The sequence below is a fragment of the Cavia porcellus genome, unplaced genomic scaffold, assembly GCF_034190915.1.
Source record: "Cavia porcellus strain 051 isolate PalLab524CR breed Dunkin Hartley unplaced genomic scaffold, mCavPor4.1 scaffold_2, whole genome shotgun sequence".
Classification (NCBI taxonomy): Eukaryota; Metazoa; Chordata; class Mammalia; order Rodentia; family Caviidae; genus Cavia; species Cavia porcellus.
The window spans coordinates 64071572-64093511 of NW_026947485.1; the positions used below are offsets into that span (position 1 = coordinate 64071572).

Consider the following 21940-nt stretch of genomic DNA (forward strand, 5'->3'; position numbering starts at 1 on the left):
TGTTCCTGTGATCCGTGCAGACGGCCACCTTAAGTCTCGCCTGAATCACGGTAGGTGAACAGCATTAGCATGGGCAAGCACTCAGCACGAATTGTTCGTGACTGGCCTCAGGGAGGCACTCAAGACTAGAGAGATTAAGGTAATGAGACAAAGATTTGATAAAGTAGTTTCAGTTTATGCATTCAGTGTGTCCATGGTTCCCCCTAGAGGGTACCATTAATTTAAACAGGTGGAATAGAGTAGGAGATGCTCTTAAAGACTATTATGAAGTTTTTGGTCCAAAAAAGGTTCCTGTAACTGCTTTTTCATATTGGATTTTAATCTCTGAGCTGCTGATACAACCTCATGTAGATCCCAGGTCGCAGAGAGGCTCGCCCAGGGTGAGGCTGCATTATCTGCCTTCTGCAATTGTACTCCACCCAGCTTATCTAAGGCACCCAGCCCTCCTGGCTCTGTGGTCCTTGATATCCTGGAGCCTTTTCAAGATGGCGACATGCCGCCACTCCCTTTGTCTGGAGGCCACGAGGGTACTCAAAATGGCGTTCACTGCCCGATACTCAAAATGGCGCCGCCTCCATACTGACTCTGGTGGTAAAAGAAAAAAAAAATGGGGGCTGGGAATTTAGCTTAGTGGCATAAGTGCCCGCCTTGCAAGTGCATGGTTGTGAGTTTGATCCCCGGTACTGTTAAAAAAAAAAAAAAAAAAAAAATAGGGGCTGGAGGTTTAGCTCAGCGGCATAAGCGCCTGCCTTGCAAGCAGGCAGTCATGAGTTCGATCCCGGGTGCCAATAAAATACAAAAAAAAAAAAAAACAGTGATTAGATGATGCAGAAGAAATTCATTCTAAAACCAAGTCAAGAAAACAACTGGGTCAGATCATGCTGAAAGGAGATAATATTACTCTGCTGCAAAGTGTCTCCAACTAAAAATGATCAATGAATTAAGACAGCAGTGAGAAGCAATGGCAGACAATTGAGATAAATGTCAATTATAGTGTGTACCCATATAAAAAAGGCAGCTGATTAAGTGGTTTGCCTTGGGAGTATTTGTAAAGTGTTTGTTCATATTGTTTTGTCTACCCTTACGTTTTTACTGGGAGCAATGTAGGGTTGTTTTTATTTAAAAAGACAAAAAAAAAAAAAAAAAAGGGGCGTTGCCACGCTCCCTTCTCCTTACCTCCCTATCTACCCTGGAAATGGGAGCTTATCCATTCTTACAAGTCGAGGTTTAAAAAAAAAAAAAAAGAAAGAAATGGGAGCTTAGCCGCTGGAATGAGGAAGAAAAGGTTTTGACTTGGATAGGATCAGGAAGTCCATGGTTTGCGCCCACATCTTGTTGGTTCTTTCTAGGGCTCCAATGTCCCAAACAAAGTCATTTTTACCTTTGTCCCGCAGCAACTGGGGGCAGATCATATTGTAATTTCCCGGGAGAATATTTTTGTGCTTATTGGGGCTGTGAAACAGCTGCAACAGGGTGGCAACCTGCCTTCCCCGATAAACACTTTAAACTGACATGGGGGCCGCCGGGGTGCAGCCTAGGTGACTACCCATCGGCCAATCAAAGATCCTGTCAAGTTCTAAACGTCACTGTCACCACTCCTGAGGACCCAGGTTGGCTGACAGGACGCACCTGCAGACTGCGAGTTTATGAGTCAGGTAAAGACAGGGGAAGTCTTATTCTCATAAAAAGGTTCCCCTACAGACTTCATTTCTGCCCATAGGCCCAAACTTTGCTCTAAAGCCAAAATAATATCCAAATCCAAAATACAATCAGCCCACTACAGGTCCTGTTACTACTGTTCCAATAACCACAGTAAGTCCCTCAGCCATAACGGTTTCTCAAGCTCCGCTACACCAGACAGATCATGTACCTGCCCCTCAATATTCACATTCTAACCTATTCAGTTTGATTAAAGGAGCATACATGGCTTTAAATCATACCCAACCTGATCTCACCCAATCATGTTGGTTATGCTTGGCTGCTCCTCCCCCATATTATGAAGGAAAGGCCCTCAATTTAACCTTTGTCAGTTCTTCTAGCTCATCTGCCTGTGACTGGGACAATCACCACAAGCTGACTCTCCCTGATGTCTCAGGTAGAGGAACTTGTCTTGGGGATTCCAGCCATCCACCAGCACTGGCAGCACAACTCTGTGCCCAGCTTCATTCCAAATTCAAGCCAAATAATTACCTCATTCCACCCCCAGGAACGTCTTGGGCCTGCAATTTTGGCCTATCACCCTGTATAGCAACTGCTGTTTTTAACAAGTCTGCAGATTTTTGTGTTCTTGTACAGGTTCTTCCTCGCATAACCTTCCACCCAGGAGACTACTACCTCCAGGCATCGCAGATCAGCTATATATCTAAGAGAGAACCTGCGACGCTCACCTTAGCTGTGTTACTAGGATTAGGAGTAGCAACGGGAATAGGGACAGGGACCACAGCTCTAGTGTTGGGAAATAAGCATCTAGCTCAATTACAGGCAGCAGTAGATCAGGATTTAAAAGAAATAGAAGCATCTGTGACAGCTCTACAGGTGTCCCTGACGTCTTTATCTGAGGTAGTCCTGCAAAATAGAAGAGGACTAGACCTCCTATTTATGAAGGAGGGTGGCTTATGTGCAGCCCTCAAGGAAGAGTGTTGTTTTTATGCTGACCACTCAGGAGTAGTCAAAGAGTCCATGAGTTTACTGAGAGAGCGCCTCAAAGAGAGAGAAAAGGAGCGCATCGGAGCAACCACCTTCTCCTCCATGTGGGGGGGTCTCTTCCCTTACATTGCCCCCCTCTTGGGACCCCTAGCTGCCTTGCTGTTGCTGCTTACTGTAGGACCTTGTATTTTTCAGAGGATCGTGACACTCATTAATAATGTTAATAACAAGGTTGACACATTTATGGCAAAGCCCATTCAGGTATATTACCATCGGTTGGAAATGGCAGAACAGCAAACTTATCGGGAAAATTCACCCACTGACGGCCCACATGATGCTGTGGCCCAGACGCCCTGAGGCACTGGACAGGCAGTCAGAGACGGGCAACTAGGACACATATGTAATGCCAATTGGCCACCTAAGACAGGTCCAGGACCAACAGCTGTCCTGCAGGCCCATGACGGGTAAGGCTCGATTGGGTTCAAGTGAGGAGTCCTTGACCCAAGACAGGCGCTGTCCTCCCAGGGCCTGCCATGTTCCAAAAAATATATATAATAATAAGGGAGGAGATGTAGGGAGCGGCTTTGAATAGCTGCTGCTGCCCTGCCCCTCCTGCCTGAGGGCATTTTGTGTGTCAGCCTACATTTCCCATGATCCTCATGTCCACCTACATTACCCACAATCCCCTCCTGCTTACGTCATATATCCGGATGTGATGGTGACCTATCAGATAACACTCTGTGCCCTCTTCCTGCCTATGGCCCGCCCCCACCCTATGTAAGTTGTAGCCATTTTGAAAATAAACGAGACTCGATTGGAATCTCATCCTGTCTCCATCTCTCTTTTCTCTTGCCCTGCCCCCATCCCCGATCCCCTCTCCAGGTTGAGACCCATAGATTGGTCCGCAGGCCGGATCAAAAGAGAGCAAGATATCACAAAATGTCAGGCTGACACAAATAAATGGTATGTGTTATATGCACTTAAATGAAGAGCTCCTACACTGGATCAAGATTTTAGTTTATTTCAGTCCAGTCAGTAAAGGAGGATATACCTATTTGTTGGAGAAATGAAACTATAATCAGTAATTATTCTCACAGTAAAAGACTTATTTTTTAGCCTTTGCTGTCATTAATTTACCAGTATGTAGATAATTTACATTATTAGACTTTTCCAGACAAATGGAAAACACAATTTTATTATCAAAGATTCAAAGATGGACACTCCTGGGAAGACAGCAGAGTGGTGAGCAGCAAAGAAAAAGCCTCTCTGAGATTTGATGTTCAGACACTGGAAAATAGCATGTAAAGAAGACAAGGAACGAAGTGGGTCTTCAGGACCCAGGAAGCACCAAAATGGGAAATGAAGCCCAGAGATGAGAGAGACTTCAACAAAGAAGACGCAGGTGGCAATACTTTCTCCTTGACCCTGCACTCACTGCATGAGAGGGGTGGCTTGAACCTGCAGATACATGGTAACTGCTGGCAACCCCAGAGGCCTCCACAGAGAGATGCACCAGTGGAACAGAGCAATGAATGCAGGGGACTACAGTGGCTGGTTGAGTTATCTGGGTTCAGATGTACCTCTGGAGATGGCGCCTGGCCAGTAGTCATTTTGGAGAGGGGCCAACTGAGCTCGGAACTCAGAACCATTGGGGCTAAGTTTGCCACGTTAAAGTTGACAGAAGGTCAGGAAGCCAAGTTCAAGGAGACAGGGAGCTGAGTTCAAGCCAGCAGGAGACTTACAGACTGTTACAGGATACAGAAATCTGGTTTCAGCCTCACAGTCAGAAACTAGACTGAACTTCAGTGGAATAAAACCTGCAGGCTGGCTGGGACTGTCCTGTATCCTACTTTAAGCTATGGCTACCTTGCTGGGATTAACCAACTTGACTCTGGACTCTGTCTGCCCATACTGGTACCAGTAACAAATTAATAGTTACCACAGTTTGTCATTTTCTAGGCCATTTTCATACTAATGTTATTCTGAGATTGTACCACTTTAGCCAAGGTGATATAACTGTTTTAATCAATCGTTCTTCCTGGCATATGAAGATTGAGACTGCCAATGTATCATAAGAAATACCGTAAGCCAGGGCCAAAGAATCAGAGACTGGGTCACGGAAGCAGAGTATGCTCTTGCAACAGACTTAAAATCTGAAAGCCAGCTACATCTAGGAGACACCTCTAATAATTAAGCCATTCTCTAAGGGTTCTACACACTAACAAAAAGATACTTACCATAAGCAATTTATAAGCATCAACCCAGGTATTAAACTAAAAACAAATAAATAAATAAAAAGAAAGAAAATGAGAAACAAACAAGATCAAACTCCAGACTAACCAAAAGACAAACACAAACACACAGAGGCAGTGAAGTAAAATACTTCCAAAGCCACCACCAGAATTCTCTGAAGTGTTAACAGTGGAAATAATAAAACAGACGAATGAGGCTCTACAAAAAATCAAGTAATAAATAATTTTTCAAATAACCACAAAGAAGGTGATCATAATGAAAGACGTGCCTAGGGACTATGGGGGGGTGGGGAGAAAGAGAGAGAAATGTAGGAAAATAATGAAAACCATGAACACCCAAATTGGAAAGAAACAGAATCCACAAAATAGATTAAAACAGATATCCATGAGATTAAAAATTCCACTTAAAGTACATGTAGCAGAGTGCCAATGTGAGGACAGAGTATCAGATATACATGACAGGACTGCAGTTAGCAATCACGAAAAGAAAGATTTCTTAAAAATAACATGGAACCATCAAAAATCAATCCAGCAACTGCTAGATAATGCAAAGAAGAATAATATAAGGTTGATTGGAGTCAATGAAAAAGCAGGAGATACTGAAAATGACATTTAAAAAAACCTATTGACAGAAGTACTGGCAGAAAACTTTCAAGGGAGGGAAAAAGAAATTGACATACAGATAAATGAGACATACAGAACTTCATTTAGGCATGATTTAAAACGAACAAAAAAAAACTCTGTATCAAGACATACAATAGTCAAGATTCCAGAAATTCCATACAAGAACAGAATATTAAAAGCTGTTAGAGAAAAGAAATAAAGCACTTACAAAAGAAAGTCCATCAGAATCACCCCTGACTTCTCAACAAAAACTCTAATTTAAAGAGATCATGGACTGAAGTATTTCAAATCCTAGAAGAAAACAACCTATAACCTAGATTGATGTATCCAGAAAAAATGATCTTTCAAAATTGATGGAGAAATAAGATACTTCCATGACAAAGAACACTTGAGGAAATTCATGACCACCAAACCAGCAGTTCAAAATATTCTGAAGGATGTTCTACAAAGAGATAACAAGGATTACAACTCCATAAACGCCAATGGAATGAATCCAGCCAGCAGGCAATTAAACAGAAGGGGGAAAAGGGGACTCAATAATAAGAAAATAACATGACAAGGACAAGGTGAATACATATCAGTTATAACCAGCAATGTTAATGATCTCAAATCACCAAACAAAAAAATACATGGATCAAGCCTGTAATTCTAGCACTTAGGGGACTGAGGCAAGAAAAATATTGCGAATTCAAGACTGGCTTGGAATTCTTCCCAAAAGAATTAAAAACATTGCGCTACAGCAATATATGCACACCCATGTTTATAGCAGCACAGTTTGTAATAGCTAAATCATGGAAACAACCCAAATGGCCATGAACTGAGGAATAAAGATGTGTCTTTTAATATATTGAAGTACTACTCAGCTATAAAGGACAAATTTGTAAATTTTATAGGTATATGAGTACAACTTGAGACCGTATTCTTAAGTGAAATAAATTGGACACACATATGTAAACATCACATTGTCTTACTGGAGTGAGAAAATGAAAGTATAAATAAGGACTAAATGTACAACAGACATTGTGAAACAGGAAGAAATTGTTCAAAAAGAAAGAACTAGAGTGGGAGAAGGAAAGAAAAGAAGGGAACAGGGAAAAATAATTTTACAAAAAGGATGAACTGGAAACAAATCTTTTGTAAATAAGGAGGGAAAGATGGGTTTAACACAGGAGAGGGGATTGGGGAAAAATAGCAAAATCAAAATATATCATGTACAGATACAAGTTCCCTATGATGAATATGATAATTGTGTACATCTAAAATGCACCAATAAACTTAATTATATAATAAATAAATAAATAAATAAAGTGATTGTTAGAAGTTGATAGACTACATAAAAATTCAAAGATTGCAGAGAAATGTCCTGAAAAACATGTTTCTGGGCAACTAAGGAAAAGTTGTTTTTTTTTTTTTCTTATTTAAAATACATATGCTAACATAGATTAGGGTCACTTTTGTGTCGCTGCCTTACCTGTCTTCTAAAAATGTGCATTTCATCATGTGACACAACAGTCAAAACTGGGGCCACCGAATGCATAGCAAGCTAACCACAAACATTTTCCTTGATTCTCAGTCATTTACAAAGGCATCTCAAGATACTCTCTCTTCAGTATATACCAGTGCCCTATCACAAAGATTTGCCAGACGACAAGTAACCTTTCTTTTACTTCCTACATGCTCTTATTATCATACTACGGTGCTCTGGCACTCATAAAAATATATAAGCACATCTAGTTGATCACATAACTGATTTCTACTTTATATAACTCAATGGAATAAATTATAGTTAATTACTTACCAGATCAATAAGGCTTTCTTGTATTCTGTTTAGAGTTGTTCTTAGTCTACTACTACTAAGGCCAAGTCCTGTTGATTCCAACTGAAAGAAAAAGAATAGCACATTACACTGCTCTAATAATCCTGCAAATAATACATCTTCAAATTAATCAAAAGTTTGAAGAGTTTTCGCTTAATTACTTAGCCTTCAGAGAGGGCTTCCAAATGCTGTTTAAAAACTGCAACATCAGTGGATGAACTCAAACCTTATCCCCCAGGGAACCAAAGAATCTTTTACTTGTGAGCATTTATGGATGACATTAACACCTACCCATCTTACAAATCATCAGAAAAGAGTTCAGTAGAATTTTTTTCACAAGCTATTATTTTAATTATAAAGATTGAGATTTTAGACACACTCTGTTCTTGAGGGCCACTGTACTATATTAATACAAAAGCAAAACGTAGGGTATTGCTAATGTCTGTTACAAATGAGAAAACCAAAATCCTTACTGATAAAATAAATGATATTTTCTCTCAGATTTAATAAACATTTCACAGTAGAGAACTGTATTTACTAAACAAAGTCAAAACATTTAGAAATCCTTCACACACCATGAATGAACCGAGTGATCTGATTAAGCCATTAAAGCCAATGGTCAGGTCCCTGTATGATGATTCGGTTGCTGAAGACAAATTTAATAGAGAGGTAATCATAAGTAATCACATAATCATTTGAAAAACAAAGTTAAAATAGTCTCCATGAGCCAAAAAGTGAGTATTTTCATTTTCTTTCTTTCTTTCTTTCTTTTTTTGATACTATAAATCAAGTCACAGCCTCATGTTTGCCAGGCAGGAACTTGTGCCACTGAACTATATCCCTGGCCCAAATGAACATTATTTATTAACAGCAAAATATAATATAGGGTTTCATTAACACATTCATAGAAATTATATGTGATTATGACCTTAGAGACCTATAAAAATGAACATGCATTTACTATTACTCTTTACTCATCTGATACAAGAAAGAAAAACAATTACATGTATTAGTCTCAAGCTAAAACAATTGTGATAATACTGCATAAAACATGAGTTAATTTTGTAACACATTTTATTTTCTCTAGATTTTCTGCACTTTATTCTTTGTCTCTCTTCCATTGTTATTATTCATATATAAACTAAACTCATCAGTTTCAAACATACACTTTGACTAATTTTGTAAACTGGATACAATTGTCCAATCAGCATCACAACTGACACATAATTCTCTCCCCCTTGAAAATATCCTCAGGACCTTTGCACTCATCTTCTCCCATCCTCAACCTATGATCTGTTGTAACTAGCTTTGCCTTTCTTATATTGCCTAAGTGGGATCACACAGTATATTATCCTTGTGTTTTGACTTTTTTACTTGGCATGCTTATGAGTTAGTTAGTATTTTGGGTTAGTTAGCATTTATAGTCTTTTACAGCTTCACACTGTTACGTAGTGTAGATGCAGCACAATCTGTTTACTAACTCCCAAGTTGCTAAATATCTGTATTCCAGTTTGGGCTATTTGCATAAACCACTCTGAATATTCAGATGTATGTCTGTCTGACCATACATTATTTCAGTTCTCCTAGGTAAAATATCTAGGAGTGGTGTTAGGTTGATACATTATGTCAACCTGAGACATTTAGAAGTATAACTGAGGGACTCAGCAGGGAGCCAGGATCCTTACTTTGTAAATATTCTCATCCTGTGCAAGAAGAAAGCACAGAGATTTTGTGAGAGCTATATTCACCCTGGAGGGGAGGGATCCACTAGGAGTAGAAAAAGATCAACTCAATAAGACTTTTGTAAACACAAAAAGAAAGTACAGGTAGTACTAATTCTGTGGCAGGCAACTGGTTCAGTTACAAAATCTTCATTATTTTATTAAATATTTCTCATTTTTTTCTGAATATATTAGTTGTCATTCAGGTTGTTAGCTAACATTCAAAAAGTCTCATTTTCTGTGTGGTAATTATTCACAGGTCCATATTTAAATATAGCAACCTGTACACTCTCTGTTACCAAAGTATATCAAGGTTAAGAATAGACAATGCACTGAAACTTTCTTCCAAAACTTTAAATAATGTAGCATATCAAAGCTTATAATTAATATGAAATAAGCCAGTCAGGCAGAGGCAAAAAGATCACACATGTACATGGACACACACACACACACACACACACACACACACATTGATCAACAATTTCCCAAAACAATGCTGTATATCTTATACAGAAAAAAATGAAGAAACTTACTTCACATTTTTAAAAAATCAATTAATTTTAAAAGAAATTAAAGATTTTCCTTCTAAAAGTTGACTTACTGAATCATTCCGACCAAAAAAGGTATATATTGCATACAAGTAATAATCAAATAGCTGAGACATGAAATGGATAACGTCAAAGGCAATTGGCTTAAGAATGTTCATCATCTGCATATATTTTCCTGAAAAGAAAAAAATTTAAAATTAGGGTGAAACAATGTGACATCTGTCAGTCTCCAATTATAAAAGGACAATGAAAATACTGTATTAAAATATTTAAAGTTAAATATTGCATTCTTCATTTCAAGCCACATTTCAAAAATTCACATATGACTAACTGTTACTATACTGGATAGCACAGATTAATAACAGTTTCAGTATCCTGGAAATTCGATTGGACAGCACTGATGAATGACACCTACTATGGTTTTTAATGTTATACTTTTCTTATTAAGTTTTTATGAAACTTCTGTCTTCTACAAATTCTTTATAAACATACAACAAAAGTTTCTTTTTTCTAGGAAAATCCATTTAAAATAATTTCTTTAAAAATATTTAAGAAAAATTAAGCACAACACAATATACTTGAGACAAGTGCTTCTTTTAAAATAAGTTTAGACATACACATGGCAAAAGTTAAGACATCAACAGGGCACTGACCTCCCCCTCTGCTCCAGCCCTGTGAATGTGCATGTCAGAGGGCAAGAACACTACATCGCTCACGAGCTCAGTGAGCTCCAATGGCGCAAACATGTGCCCCCCATTCCTTCTTTTGGGGATGCCAATATTGTATTATTCTCCTCTAAACATACCATCAGGTAAAAAGCATAAGAAAAAAATTTAAAACCAAGTATTTGCATGTAAAGACTCATGAATCTGAAGGGCACATGTGAGAAGGCCTGAATCAAATAAAAACCACAAGTTCCCAACTTCTGTTTCTTTCCTATGGAGAACGACTGGAGAAAAGGTGGATCTAATAAAAATGCTCTATACTTTATGCAGAAGTAAAATGTTAAAACAGAACATTTATTAAGTCTCAAATAATTTGTCTACTGAATCCACTTAATATGACCTGAAACTATGAATTTTAAATTGGTACTACTGAAGATAGCATGAGTCAAAAGAAAACACATTAACTGCAGCAGGAAAAATGAAAAATTTACTCCAACAGAAATGTCTACTATCAAAACCATCTCATTATCTAAGAACTCAGTATATCTACCTTAACATATGTGATAGACAGTTCTGTTAGATTACCACCAGAAAAAGAAACTCAAACACAAGTATACATCAAAATAAAATTTACAAACATGCAATTTGGGTTCTATTTTTATTCCTATTTACAAATTTTTGTTTCAGAATCTTTTGCAACTATTTCACACACTTAGATGTTAATTTTTAACATTTGAAGGATATATTCTTACAACATTCTGAATCAATCTACTGATAGTTCCTCTGCTTCAAACACAAGGAACTATAAACCATAATTAGTTAACACATACAATGACACTGTTAAGAAAGATTGTTAAACAGACTGCAAATACACAACTCTTTTTCATTCTTTCTAAGACTTATTGCCCATATACTTTAGGCTCTAGAAAAGACACAAAAATGACTTACTAGTAGATAAAGGCTCTTTAAATGAATATTCAGAAGAAAAAACAACTCACTGTTCCTTACCACTCCGATGAAAGTAAACATAATGATATTCATTCATTCAACACATTTCTGGAGGGTATCTATATTTCTAAAAGCTTTCAAACCCGCCTGTGCTAGTGTTGAAGTACAAGGAACTATTCAAAGTCCTTGCTCTCAAACCTTAAAAGGTTATACATGGAAAACCATAGTTAATAAACAGATCACCAATTTATTATAATACATAAGGATAAAGACTCTTTCCAGGTCAAGAGGACAGAACAGAAAAAGACCAGGTGTTTGGAGGGCTGAGAGAACTTATACACCTCCACAGATCTTACAAACTGAAAAAAAAAAAAAAATTATAATGAATTCAAAGAGAAGGAGGTAAGAAGGCAAGGGCAGGTAGGTCTGATCAGAAGAAAATGAAAAATCTCAAAACATTTCTAGAGCAGGGGTTGTTGAACCCTTCCCGAAAAGGACCATAAGAATAGATGGTTCCGGCACTGCACATCACATAGGCTGTCACAACTTTGCAGCTCTGTTGGGCTCTGCCTTGAATACTCAGCTCTGCCACTGCTACACAAGGCAGTCAGAGACAAAGGAGCAAGACTGTATTCTGTGAGATCGGGCAGGTCCACGGTGGTACGGCTATAAACACATGACTATAATTTAGTAAAACTTCATGTACAAAAACAAGCAGTCAGCCTGCTTTGATCTACATGATAGTTTGCCAAGCCCTGTTCTGGCAGATGGGAACAGAGTGATGAAAAGTAAGAAGCAAATGGACTAAGGGCTACAAAGAATGTGGATGCTATCTCCACGGGCAGTGACTGCTTACGATCAAGCTGTTGAAGAGAGAGAGACATGGCTGAAAAGGGATGAAGGGTCAGGTCCACAAATATGACAACTGCACCAGAGTGTGTGTCCCCGCCCCTCCTTTCCAGCAGCTGGAGGTAATGGCTCCCAAAATTTACCAACATACCTCATCATATTAAAAAAAAAAAAAAAAATCTTAGGTGCCTCTCTTAAAAAGGTAAACAAACAAACCAAACCAAAATTAAAATAATAATAAATTAGGAAAGCTAAGACATCTAGATTGGATACTGGCTGACCTGATTCCAGTCTGCCTTATTCTGGACTTGGGGGTTCTGTGCCCATAAAATAACACAGTATTCCTAGTCCAAATTCCTAAAGAAGAGAAAGCACCAGCTCAGACACAGCTCCGCTACTCAGAAGAGACCTGCAGGAGTTGTCTACTCCTTCATGTTAAATGGGAGCAGATAGTAAAAAACCACTGGATGCAAGGGGAAAAGCCAGTGTGTGAAGTTTAAAATGGACGCTGAAACAATGGAAAGACAGTAACGAACTAAAGAAGAAAAATAGTAATTACAGAAAACAGGAGGATGTGTAACAGGAAGATACATAAAACAATATGAAAAGGCTTTCAAACTATAATTTTTAAAATAAGAATTTAAAAAATGGTATCTGAAACATGGATATTTTGCAAACAGCTGGAGCAATTGCTTAACACAAAAGAAACTACCATTTGAATTACCTGTTATTACATCAAGAATTTTCTTTATTTAAGCACATACTGCTTTTACAGTTTAACTAGGAAAACACAGAATGGAACAAATGTTTTTCAAAGTCTGGTCCATGGACCAACAACAGTATAATTGGGACCTGAAGCTTGTTAAGAACAACATTCTCAGGTTACACCCCAGACCTACAGAGTCAGATGCTCTGGTCTGGAGCCCAGCAAAGGATATATAAAAGTTACAAATCTTAAACATTTTTACTTCCCTTGCCCTCCCTTGCCTCCCTTCTCTCCCACCCACACCTCTTTGTGCTGAGCTGTGTTTAGATGCTTATGTGTTCCGTGGAGGTAAAAGAGCCTCTATCTGACACGCTACGAACCCAAAAGGTTAAAAGCCACTGCCAAACTAAACTCATCTACTAACACAGATTTCACTAAATTTTATACCAATGTTTCAAATTTTGTTTTCTGAACATTTTTGTCCTGACCTCCACACCCAACGACAATATATGACTATTTTAGACTATTTCTACTTAAATGTCTTCTTAGGTTCTTCTACACATCTAAAATCTAATCATCATCAGCTTTCCAGACTTGGTCTTCCTCTCTCATTTGCTCTTTTTCAGTTGTAGCATTTCAACTGCATCCTCACATAAACCTAAAAATTAAAGTGATTCCTCATAGCTAATTCATAACCTTATCCTATATTTCTAAAAGCTCTCGAACCTGTCATCCTATTGTCTCCCTATTCCAGTGGTGGCCCCAGCTTTATGCAGGCCTCAGTGCTTCATCTCTTGGCTAGGGGACTTCAACACCCTGCCTTCTGGTCTTCACCTTCCTGGTTTCCTCATACCTCTAGTGGATCCATTATTCACACCGTAACTAGAGTAAACTGCTTGAGACTCCTCTGTTTGAAACTCTTAACCTTTAAGGACCCATGTTTAAACTCCACACTTTCAGAATTCAATTCTTGTCCATCTTCCTTGCCATATCAACTCCTGTACCTAGCTCCCACCCATAATGCTTTATGCATGACAGCAAACTAAGCTGATGTGTTCTCTGAATACCCTGTGTCTTGCATATTTTGTTCTACCCAGAATGCCTTTACCAGCTTCTTCATCTATGAAAATCTATCCACCTTTCAAAGTCAACAAGAGTGCCAACACCTGACAATGAATCAGTCCTTTTACTACTACCTAAAATGGAAGTTAATCACTCTTTCTGTCTCTTTCTTGCTTGTTTATGTTTACAACACCACATTATAAACTTTTTCTTTGATCTAAATTTTCTATGCTGGGCTCCATAAACATAAAGACTAGAACAAAACAGATACTCAAAAAGAACAAAGAAGAAAAAATTCAAACATGTAATTTCCTTACTATAGAACAATGAATAATGGATATGAATAAGTAGCTCACAAATAAGTAAAAATGTATTTTAAGCATATGAAAGATGCTAAAACTCAAACATTATTAAATATCTATTTGAATGAGATGGCATTTCAACCCATGATTGTTAAGCATCCAAAGCTATACAATACACAATGAGAGTTGGAAAAAGAGATACAGTACTTCCAAACACTGGCAAATGGGCCAAATAACAGAACTGCTTTAGCAAACTCTCCAGTAACTTCTGACAAACTGGGAGTGTCCATCAAAATGGAAAATACATATACTCTTTGATCTAGTTCGAGGAAGCATTTATAGAAAGGAATACTACTCACAGTTGTGATTTCTTCGAGGACATTTGCTGTGGTATAGTTTGTAGTATTAACCTGCAACAACCTAAATATTCAAAACTAGAGGACTTGTGAAACAAACTGTGGTACACCCATATAATAACATGAAAAAGAATAAGCTCTGTATACATTATGATATACAATATCTTAATATACTCACATAATCTTAAGATATTGGAAGTTTAAAACGCCAGGTAACTATCATATAAGTATTACCCAATTTTTGAAATCTCAGTGACAAACCAAGAAAGAGAGAGAAAAGAAAAAAAATTGTAAAAGCATACTCATGCCAAAAGAAATCAAGATCAACTGAGTAGCAAGATTGGGAGGTCAGGGGCTCTGTTTATACTTTAAGGTATTTTAACTTTAAGCATTTCCATATATTATCTTTCAATTCAAAATACTCACTGACAATAATAATAGTTAAAGCCCCTTAAAAAAGAATGTGTGAATAGAAGAGTGGATTGCTTTCCTCCCAGTTCTGCATTCTCCCCACCACTTAAGCTGTATCTTAGCCACATTCTGACTCAGTATCCTCAGATGAATATTGCATTTTAAGTATTGATGCTAATGAGTAGTTTTTTTCAGCTACAAAAGCAATGACTGTAGCTGGAAGATCTGTAACTGGGACAAGCATGGCTTTGGTAACCTATCCCCTTCCTCTAGGACCTGTCACAAGTGTTCAAATGACAGCTGCCTCTGAAGAGAGACCTTGAATGTAAAGCTACTTTCATTAGACACATTTCCTAAAGTTTTTCTACCTTTAACTGCAAGAATTCATCAGGCTAATGAGATTTCTTCTTTAAACAAGCAAGAGTTCCAATTACCCCTCTGCACTAATTGAAAATCTCAAGTCTTCCTAAGCAACTCAGATACCACGCAGGGCTGGAATGCCACTGATACTCTTATTTAGGTTCTCCTAATTATCTGCCCAGTAAACATTATGTGAAAAGGACATTCTGAACATGCCTTTAATGTCTTAACGCACATTTCTCCAGTCCCTAAGTGGTTTCTTTGTCTTCCCAGACAAAGTACCCAGAATTAACCCATCTTAGTCACGTAAGTATACTTCTTCCTTTGTGAAAAGAGGTAATTGCCTGTGCCAGTTCAGAAAAGCAGGGTATGGAACGGTGCAGCTTCTAGGAGGAGACCCTGTGACTGGTTCCCTTCAAATGCTATGTTATGAATCTGTACAAACTGAAGATGAAGACATCCCAGTGAGACAGAAAGTGATGGGCATGAACTGGTTGGGAGAAAATAAGGAACAGTGGCAGCATCTTATGCCAGTACTACATGAGAAGGCAGGAAAAGTTAAATTACTGTACTCAGTAGTATTTCCTAGTTACAACTCCACTAAAAGATATGATGGTAGAGAAAGCTGAGATTATAATGCTCAGACACTATTGAGTGAGGTTTTATTCTCGACTGTGCCCTACTTTATACGATCAATATACCAAAAAGCCATAATAAGGTGGCTTTTTTTTTTTTTTTTTTACTTTCCAGGAATCCTGTTTTGAAATTTAAAATATTTATTATTACTATTACTACTACTACTACTACTACTACTGTGTTGGGCCTAAACCGAGGACCTAGTGCATGTCGGGCAAGTACTATACGAATGAGCTACACCCCTTGTCAGGAATACTGGCATATATTGTAACTGCAAGAACCTGGAAGACTGAGATAGGAGGATTTCAAGTATTTACATAGCTTAGGTAACTCACTGACTTAGTAAGATCCTGACTCAAAAACAAAAAACTAAACTCACAATGTGTACTGTCAATCATTACCCTTTACATAAGAATTTGTTACTATCTTTTGAATTCAACAGCAGGAGCACATTTCTAGCATTATTTTAAGAGCAAGAGTCTGCTTTGACAGAATAGCAGAACATACTGCTTCTTCATTTTCCTGTGTCCATCAAAAAGTTATGGATGGAATTTGATGCTTGCACTTAACTGAATAAAAAGATACCTTCCCTCAATTTATTTTAGTCTTTATTTGACCATAATGAATATATCCTTTTAGAATAAAGAACAACATGACTACCTCTAGTCCCTTTTGACTTACACAAATTAAGAAATATAACTGTGCACATGTAGCTGATTGTATTCTTTACCCAATTACTTGCTCTGCTATTCTTTCTTGGAGCGATACGCATCCTGTCCACTTCCTTCACCTTGAGCTGCTTCCAGGGCAGAACCACACTTCTTGTGGCTCAAAGTCAGATCTGTCAGGGCTCTCTGGTTCTTCAGTGCAGTCGGCAAGAGGACAAACCACACCTCGAATAGTAACTTCAGATTGCATAAACCAGTAAATTTAACTTAGGTGAGGGATGATAAAGATTTGAAAGGTTCAGAATTTCTATCAGAGAGGATCAGGTAATAAATATTTATACACTGAGGCAAGCCTGGACAGGGAGTGAGAGGGATGGGGACAGGAAGGACAGAGTAACTACCACCGCCTTTCTGAAGAGGGACCACATGGGAAGAACAGCAGAAAACGGGTTTTGTTTGTTTTTGTTTATTTTTTTGTTTTTTGTAAGTATGGCTTCACTCTTTTTTATTAACGACAGCACTGAGTCCAGCGGATAGAATTAGCAAGAGAGATAAGACTTTGATAACCATAGGATAGATTTCTAGCATTCAGATCAGTCTGGTAGAATGAACAGTATTACAAATATGTTCTGAGTGACTATTAGTCATGAAACAAAAGCTTGATACCCACCACACATTACTGACATCACTGAAAGAAACTCTAATTTTGTGAGAACCTGAATCAGATAACCTTTCACCACCCTTCCAACTCTGAATCTCTAAATTCACAAGTTACTCGTGACACTGTTCAGATAGCTTTCTTGAATAAAAGAAAAGCTAATCTAAAAATAATTAGCCACAGAATGACTTTTTAGAATCTGTCATCTCTTTTTGTCGTAAAAATGTGTACCTTTTCTCTTCAATCCATTCTTAATTTTCAGTGTTTTCTTTAAACAAAATAAGACTAAAGATTTTATACATTTTATCTTATTCATTAATGAAACTCAAAAATTAATTTATTGCACAGACTACCTCATTAGAGTTAAGACTAATCAAGCAAAGCAAAAAGTAAATGACATCTGCATAATTGCAATATTTATTTTTATAGAAAATCTCTAAATTCCTAATTGACATAGATTATGATTAATATGAGAAGATACTCTACATTATTTATCAGATCTATGGATCTATTTGTGAAACATAAAAGCTGAGAGACACAAAATGCTGAAATACTAACATTAAAATATCTACATCATCTTTAAAAATGTATGTTTAAAACGGCCTTTCTCCATGTTGTTTGCTTCCTGTACAATCATCAGTGAAGGTCTCACTGGCTGTTAACACTTCTGATGATCTCAACATCCAGTTTGTAACACTTCTAAAAATACCAAAGAATCACTCTCCCCAGCTAACAGAACGGTTATAAGAGATCTATGAACAATGAAATAGAAAAATATAGTACAAATGTGAAAACGGTACAACCATCATCCTACAAATACCTCTAATTCAGTGACAGAATTTTTATTATATTTCAATTGATTGAAAATTTTAGAAAAATTCCAAAATGTAGAAGTTAATAAGTACTTAACTGAAAAAATAAAATGCATCAATATTTATTTCTATTAGTTGGAACACAGCATGAGATGCATTAACATGATATTCTTAAATTCCTTGCTTGTAGGGTAGCAGTAATAAAGTTAGCATTCAATGAAAACATCAGGTAAAAATCATTTAGTAACAAAAGCAGAGTAATTAAATTGCTACAGTTATTTCTCATAAAACGGTATGGTTACTTACCAACAAGTCTTATTACATTCAAGGTTGTATTTGTTAAGATAGGTGCATTCACTTTATTTAGACTATAATCTGATTTCTTTCTGCTTTTTAGAGTTTCTCGAGAAACACTTAAAAATGGAAAAACAAAACAAATGCAATTAGGGTTGTCAAATAATAAAACAATATTTATTCAGCTTAGTATTTAACTTTCCTTTATTGAAAATTTACTAAAAACCTAGTATTTACTAGAATATTTACTAGAAACAATGTATAAGGGAAACCCACAGTCCAGAGAACAACAGAAATAAGAAAAGAAATAAAGAACTATAAATGTGGTTCTTTGATTCTAAGACATTATCAACCCTTAAAAAAGTTCTGCCATTTTAAAAGAAAAAAGGAAATTTAGGAAAATTATACGTCTAGATGAAAAAGTAACAAGATTCCTGATTTCAGAAACTTATGAAAAACTTTACTTGTCAGAATGTGAATGAAATATAAGGTATTTGATAGTGTCTAGGGTTTAGGGCAGCACTAAAATAAAAGGAAAAGTAGAAAGTGTATGGTAAATGGGGGGAAAAAGGGACAGCCTGTAACATGGTCAGAGGAGAGCAAACAGTGTACTCTTGAGAGGGACAGAAGAAGGAAAAGTAACAGGAAAAGAAGCAAAGGCCACTGGAAGCAACCACTCCTTACTAAGGAGTATGAACTGTATCTTGAACACAATAGTGAGCTGATCAAAACTTTAGCCAGGAAAAGTATATGAATTTGTAAGAAAAATATTTAAATTTATGTCTAAGGGGACAAGACGGGAGATAAGGAGTAAACCTAAGAAGGGTGATTTGACTACTGGGCACAGAGACACCTTTGGCATGAAAACAGGATGATCACTATATCCTAACTGAGAAAAACATACATATTCAAGAGACATTCACAAGTTAGAGTTAAAAGTAACTATTAACTGATTGGCTTCAGTTAGTAATTCACATCATTCAAACTTCTTCTAGCTAGCTTACATCATCAGGAAGGCTACATTAAGCCTACCAAATATATATATATATACATACACTAACTAGAAAATGCTGTACTATTTATTCATTTCAATTTAAATAGAACTTTTCTTTTGGTCAAATACACCCCAAAATATCTAATGAAGACCTATAACAAAATAGTTCTATTCATTTCAAAGTGGGTCATATTTGTAGACATTTAAAAGTGTTCAACTCAAACATGGAAAAGCCAATTAAAAGTAACTTTCCCAATTAATTTATCTCTAACTATATGATGATTCACTAATACAAAAGAAATAATTTTAGTCAGAGTTTCAAGTTAATCAAGTATTGACTAAGTATGTTGGGGTTTAAGAATAGGGAAGAGTATGTTTAAATCAACCACTTTAAAGAAGTGTAGTTATGTTAACTAAATATCTATTATTGACTCACTTTCACACATCACAATCAGGCCCTTTTAAGCGGGAAGGGGTGACAATAATTCTAATTATCATATTTTTGAGGAGGCCAATTTAACATAAAACAAAATTCAACCACTAAGAGGCAAACTTAATAGAAGGTTCAAACAGAGGATACAAAAGACACTGGGAAAAATAAGTAGAGATTTGCTGTGTTTCCTAGATTGAGGCAAAACTTCCATGTACAAAGCAAAAAACTACTTTTTCCTTGAGGTTTTCTGATCTATGTGAAGCATGAATCACTCCCAAAGGTACACTGATTTTATAAACCTAAAGATTTTTTTCTTCTGCAAAAACTATTGATCCCTAAATTAAAAGCTCTTTAATCATACTTAATTTTTCATCAAGATAATAATTTTTAAAACATTTGAACCACATTAACTTGTGACACATTTTTTTAAAAGTAATCAGAATCGTGTTGCAAAAAGACATGCAATATAAAGCAAAAGAAAAACTACTTTAAAATTGCTTTTATTAACCACTTAAAATGAATTCATGCACTTTTAACACAGTAACAATGACTTACAAAAGTGACTTGTAAAATGCCAAAAAAACAAACTGCTAAATAAAGCTTTGCATATAAATCTTATACTTCTTGAAAATTCATTGTTAAGAAATACAAAGGGAAATCTACATTTTCAGCTTTTCTGTAATCATTCTTGAAAACACATTAACTTCTGTCCTATGATATTATAACCACCAAAATATTTCAATCTTTTGTTTTTTTCTCAACCTGCAAAAGAACTATGACGTGTTGAGAGCACAACATAAAATGCCCAATACCACAGACTCTAAGAACAATTACCTCTTCACAGGAGCATCACCTGTCTGCTCATCTACAAAATCCCGCTTGAGTTCCTCAGGGACATCACTGTCGCTGTCATACTCTTGATAGGCACTCTTTTCCTGTTCATCAGATTCATACTGAAGAGAACACACAGATACATTCAACAATGCATATATAGAGACACCTGCATTGGGGTCTTTCAACAGAATAAAACTATTCAATTTGCTACTTCTTCTTTATCATACTATATCAGCCAGCTCGAAAGGACAATAAAAAATATTAGTGTTAAAGCTTGAAAATATCCAACAAAATCAAACCTCCACATACAAAAGCAAAACAATAACAGACCTATTAGACCTCAAATGAGGAAACAACTATATATTTGATTTTTTAATAAAAAAAAACTCCTAGAAATTGCATCCTATTTATTTCCAATTTGATAATTCATTTTAAAGTGGTTGTGTTCCACTTTTGGCATTCTGGAAGTACTAATTCAGCTTTATAAACACATACAACACACATGCTGATGTTCCATTTGATCCAAGAGCAGCTTAAAAGGCTATGCTTAGCACCCAAGGACTACCTAAGAAAAGGACAAAAAATAAAAAGTACATTTTCTCCTGAGAAGCAGATACCTCCCTAATATTTTCCTCACCTTTGTACCACGGCCCATGTTAGCAAGGGAAAGGGCAGTGGAATTCACACAAAGCAAAGGCAGCAGTGACAACAGCATCACCTTTATCATCGTCAATTAATGGAAAAATGTGATTAAATAATGGCTAACATTTATTGGAATTCTGACCACCTACTATGTCAAGTGCTTCATGGATAATCTCATTGAATCCTAAAAGTAATTCTATGAAGAAGTCTTATCCACATAGCAGTTAAGGAAATCAATATGGTAGCAACATAGAAAAAATTCAGTGACCTAATGCAACAACTTATTTGAGAGTCTGCTGAAAATGACTATGAAAATCATTATGTTAAGCAACAGATGAACCCAGATACTCAAGGATTTAAATCATACCTAAAAAGGCGAGATTGCACATTAACAAATATAAAAAAGTATCACAGGCCTTCTCTTATAATTATATACAGTGTGATCCCAATGCCATGTGTTTCACACATGCAAGAGTTCCAGGTTACAACAGAGCTTCACGATTGCAAAATACAGTTGCTATTATTTAAGGATTCAATACCTACAAATCTATTTACATGCTAACATACATTTACAGCCCCATAGTCAATAATTAAGATACTTTTGTGGTCAGTCACAGATACATGCAGAGAAGCAAAAACTTTGGTCATCCAACATGCACATTCCCAACCTATCACAAACAAGGCAATGCTCTGCTTTTTTGTT

The 21940-nt window shown here is 36.7% G+C and overlaps 1 protein-coding gene across 5 annotated transcripts in view; it reads right to left on the reverse strand.

Moving 5' to 3' along the window:
- Positions 1-21940, reverse strand: part of Vps50 (VPS50 subunit of EARP/GARPII complex) — a 106465-nt gene that overhangs the window by 19730 nt on the left and 64795 nt on the right. For all 5 annotated transcript variants that reach the window (XR_010045361.1, XM_063242698.1, XM_063242697.1 and 2 more), the window contains exons 19-22: positions 20596-20714; positions 18347-18453; positions 9661-9782; positions 7321-7401 (exon numbers count right to left, since the gene is read on the reverse strand). Coding sequence is in view for 4 of the 5 variants with exons in the window: in XM_063242698.1 (XP_063098768.1) it covers positions 7321-7401; positions 9661-9782; positions 18347-18453; positions 20596-20714 (429 nt within the window). In the remaining variant the exon portion in view is untranslated. The remainder of the gene's footprint in view (positions 1-7320; positions 7402-9660; positions 9783-18346; positions 18454-20595; positions 20715-21940) is intronic.